We start from the raw sequence: 4833 nt of genomic DNA, 5'->3' as shown, positions 1-4833 counted from the left end.
AGTGATCCTGGCCCATGCTTTGAGAAACTTAGTGTAACTAAAGAACAAGATATCATAGATAAATAACTTTTTTTTTTTTCCTTTTTGTCTTTTTTCGTGACCGGCAACGGATCGCAACCCTCAGTGTCGCGCCCGTACCGGACCGGGACCGGCCACGGGATCGGCCACGGGATCGCAACCCTCGGTGTTGCTCCCGCCCCTCGCTCAGCCAGTGAGCGGCCGGTCTGTATGTGGGATCCGAACCCTTGGCGGGAGCGCCACCGCGCTTCCCAAGCGGCGCACTATAGCAGTGCGCCACCGGGCCGGCCCCGATAAATAACTTTTTTAAATTACAGGTTATATACATCAGTGTCAGGATTCTAAAACTGTTCTTGTAAAGATTTATCAGTCCTAAATTCTTTTAGTTTCTCAACCACAGAAGACTGAAGATTAGACAACAACCACTCATGGTGTACTGCTGTTTAGATTTAGTGATGACACCACACCATGTCAGTTATAAGGAAACTGGGAATAATAAAATCTTTGAGTTTGTTTTGCAAAGTTATTTCTTACAAATATTATAACTAAGATATGATCTTATTCAAACTATTCAAAAATGTGAAATTTCATGTATTTCCTCAAAATCAAGAATTTTAAGTTTCCAAATATTGTTGCTCTAAATAATGTAAGCTTTTCTATGACTTTCCAAAATTAAAAGAATGTCTTCAACCTATAATGTACTATATTTTCTTGTCCAGGAGAGACAACAAAGCTTAGATATTATAAAGCCAAAAAATTAATTTAAGAGAATAATCCATTTTTTATGTCATCTTTCCTAAAAATTCTTAAAGAGCCAAATCTGCTCTAGATCATGGTTGGTAAGGATATGTCATTAACAAAGTCAGGAAGGAATTCAGGACAGATACAACTGTACCTTGCCTCTTCATCCACGAAGTAAAAAAACATGGACTTTAATTTTTAAAAAATTATTTCTACGTTACATCATTTTAACAATTCAGTGTTTATCTTAGATCTAAAAATGAGATTTTAAAATCATCTTCTAAAATTAAAATTAAAGAATGCAATTAGCACATTCTTGCTGCTGATATGGAGTTTACAATGCATACTGAGCTCCTTTCATTATTTACAATTCAAATCTTTGTTGCACTTCATCTGCAATCATTCCAGAAATTGCAAGGGAAGAAGTGGCAGCAGGGGAAGGAGCATTTCTCACATGAAGAATGCGATTTCCAATATCCCCAACTCCTCCATCAAATACAAAGTCTTCTACCAAATTTCCATCTCTATCCAGGGCTTGGGCTCTTACTCCAGCTGGACCTCTGCAAAAACAAAAAAGTGGCAGTCAATTGACTCAAAGAAACACGATACTTTACAAGTCAGCGGTTTCCAAAGACTTCATCAAAGCGATAAAGTTTTTATTCTCCTAAATAGACAATTCAATAAGTTTATATTTAGCCAAAGACCGTCAGTTGTAGCCTGTCAAACCTATATTGTTAGCCTAGAGCATAATGCTTATTACATAACAGTACAATAAATGCTTATCAAATTAATAAACAAATAGGTAAGTTATTTAAAAATATCTGTTCTTTCCAAAAGTAGCAGATAAATCCACACTTATCTAAAATAGGTATATGATGGGAAGATGGAAAATATTTTGGTCAGGGCCCTTGCCTTGGGTCCAGTTGGGTGTGGTTCAGCACTCATTGTAAGCAAATTGTGTGTGTGTGTGTGTGTGTGTGTGTGTGTGTGTGTGTGTGTGTGTGTGTGTGTAGTTAGTACACATGCGCACAAGTGTTGGTTGCTATTCTTGTGTTCTTCAGAGAGAGAGAGAAAGAGAGAAAGAGAGAGTTAGTTTTACTGAAGCAGGCAGGCTGGCAACTGCCTCCGCCGTCCGCCTGGTGCAGCCATGCTTTCCAAACCTATTGCTTCCAAGGACCTTTGGGCCAGTTACCTAGCTCATAGACCTGCGTGTAAGGGGTCTGGGGACCCAGCCTGATGTATGAAGGGTGTGGCCCAGTCTGTCAATGGGCTTAAGGGATCTGTGGGCTCCAGACCCAGCCTTAGTTTGACAATCAGCCCAGTTGGTGCAGGATTACCAGCAGGTAAAAGAGCACCACAACTGGCGTAGTTGTGGTCGAGTAGCTTTACAATTGGTGTCACAAACAGGATTAAGAGCTAGACAATTGGCGCTGTGAGCAGGATTCCAGGGCACTGCAGCAGCCAGACAAATTGTCATCGTTGGCAGGATTTCCAGCATTAGCAGACCTCCACAAAGTGGTGTAGTCTGCGACAGGATTCTGAGCCGGTATAGGATCTGAAAGCCTTTGTAAGAAGCAGCAAATGTGGCTATCTTTGAGCACGTGGTGCCCAGTGGCCACCTTTCTGCTGACCGGAGCCTGGCTGCTGCTCACAATGCTGCAAACTGATCAAGATTTGTGGCAGAAAGCAGAGTTGTTGGAAGCACGGATAAATGTCCTGGAGGATGACGTAAAGCAACTGGCCCCTCCTGCCCCTCACACAGGGAGGACGACCAACCCAGTGGTGAGTTGGGGAAAACTGTGCGTCTCCAGGCACAATCTGTTGTGCATGAGAAATGGAGACAGTAAAGCAGCAGAAACAGGCAGAGCCCCTGGCTGCTACAGCTATGGGACCTAGGGGTGGATGGTGTAACGTGCTCTAGAGACTATGTAGTAAACGCATGTTGCATTTGTCTGAAGGCAAATGGCTTGGAGGGTGCCACCTAAACCTGATGGCTGGCTGGGTGCTGTAAAACGCGAGAAATTTTTTGAGCTGTGAAGAATTTCCAAGAATTAGATACATCACTCAGAACACAAAAAAGCTGAAATTTGGTGGGGAAAGGATACATATCAGTATGCCAGCCAATGTGTGGTCCATTTTGTGCATTCTTTATTTATAGCTTATCTCAACTCATCAAAGTGGCATTTCTCCCCTCTTTTCTTGGAAAATGCTGCTATTGTTGTTGAGAGGTCTCTATGTTTGAGTTTTTCTGTTCCTCTCCTTGTATCTGGCAGAAGATCAACATGTTGGGAACACAGAGTGGAACGACCAGCCACTGATATATTGAGCGTTCAATGTAAAACTTTTCTCTCTACAGAGGTTCAGTCAGTACATGCCCCTTGATCCTTCAAAGCATATGGAAGTTAATACCGATTAACTACAGTTAAAAATCTCTATGATTATTTATTTCTCTTACAAACATGAATTATGTTCTCAGTGTCCCCTACATTCTTTCTTAAGTGTTCAAAACCTATAATTCAAACTGAAAAAATCGTGAAATATTAAGTGTTTCTTAGGCTCTCACTTTAGTTCAAACCAAAGTAGCTTTTTAACATGAAATATTTAAACTACCAAATTCTTCATGTTCCCTTTTCAGCAGTTAAGGGTTTTTCTTTAGAGAATTACTTATAGGCTTTCCCCTCAGAGCGCTTCAGCTTGAGGCAAGTATTAAAATTGGAAATCTTAGGGAAAATAAACCATAAATGTCTTGAGGCAAGGACAGTGTCCTGTACAATACCCCACATCACCCCCATATCTAGATTTGTGTATTGCACGTGGTTGGTATTCGGTAAGGCTTTTAGCTTTAACTTGAAGTTAAAAATTTTTAACTTTTAATTCTTTCAACTTTTAATTCTAGTTTAACAACTGGAAGAGCAACTCGGCAAGAGTTTTTTGCTGTTCTTTTTTTTTTTTTGGTGGCTATCAACAGCCATATATTTTGCTATATTTGTAGCTAGATTTAATGGGAATATATATCTTAGATGCTTAAGTATGTACATCCTAGATGCTTAACTATGTCCAGAACCAAGAACGAGTGAATATGTAACTTATTACATTCATTCGTCTGAGAAGTACTGTATTGCATTATTGTCATGGGGCAGGCATTGCACTGTCGGCTGGGAAATAGTTATGAAAGGCTACAACTGACATCTTTGGCCAGTCCTGAATAGGAAATCTAGTATTTTATAAAACTCATGACGGATCTATTTTTTTTTTTTTTTAAAGATGACTGGTAAGGGTATCTTAACCCTTGACGTGGTGTTATCAGCACCACGCTCTCCCGAGTGAGCCGCGGGCTGGCCCCATGAGGGATCTATTGATAACCTAAAAATACAAGCCCAGTGCTCACTTTGGCAGCACATATACTAAAATTGGACCAATACAGACAAAATTAACCTGGCCCTGTGCAAGTATTTCGTGCTACATGCAAATTAGTGAAGCGTTCCATTTTTTTGGACTAATGGATACAAAACTGTACTATCCAACCTAAGTGAATTGTTGTGCAGTATACACATGTATTGAAACAACATACTGTATTCCACAAATATGTACAAGTAAATGTTAAAAAAAATTTTTTTTTTGTCCTTTTTGAGACTGGCCGTACTGCACTCAGCCAGTGAGCGCTGTGAGCGCACCGGTCATCCCTATATAGGATCCGAACCCGTGGCGGGAGCGCTACCGCACTCCCAGCACTGCACCCTGCCGAGTGTGCCACGGGCTTGGCCCAATGTTAAAATATATATATATTTTTTTCCTTTTTGTCTTTTTTCGTGACNCGCTGTGAGCGCACCGGTCATCCCTATATAGGATCCGAACCCGTGGCGGGAGCGCTACCGCACTCCCAGCACTGCACCCTGCCGAGTGTGCCACGGGCTTGGCCCAATGTTAAAATATATATATATTTTTTTCCTTTTTGTCTTTTTTCGTGACTGGCAATGGATCGCAACCCTCAGTGTCGTGCCCGTACCGGACCAGGACCGGGACCGGCAACGGGATCGCAACCCTCGGTGTTGCACCCGCAACCTCGCTCAGCCA

The 4833-nt window shown here is 41.5% G+C and overlaps 1 protein-coding gene across 1 annotated transcript in view; it reads right to left on the bottom strand.

Annotated features, from left to right (window-relative positions):
- Positions 1-262: 262 nt before the first annotated feature.
- Positions 263-4833, bottom strand: part of L2HGDH (L-2-hydroxyglutarate dehydrogenase) — a 64382-nt gene continuing 59811 nt past the window's right edge. Inside the window, exon 10 of the mRNA XM_008571404.1 lies at positions 263-1319. Coding sequence (XP_008569626.1) covers positions 1124-1319 — 196 coding nt within the window. The 3' untranslated portion in view covers positions 263-1123. The remainder of the gene's footprint in view (positions 1320-4833) is intronic.

Source organism: Galeopterus variegatus, unplaced genomic scaffold (genome assembly GCF_000696425.1).
Source record: "Galeopterus variegatus unplaced genomic scaffold, G_variegatus-3.0.2 Scaffold687, whole genome shotgun sequence".
NCBI classification, from domain to species: Eukaryota; Metazoa; Chordata; class Mammalia; order Dermoptera; family Cynocephalidae; genus Galeopterus; species Galeopterus variegatus.
The sequence above is the reverse complement of the archived record's forward strand: the minus strand, read 5'-3'. Positions and strand labels throughout refer to the sequence as shown.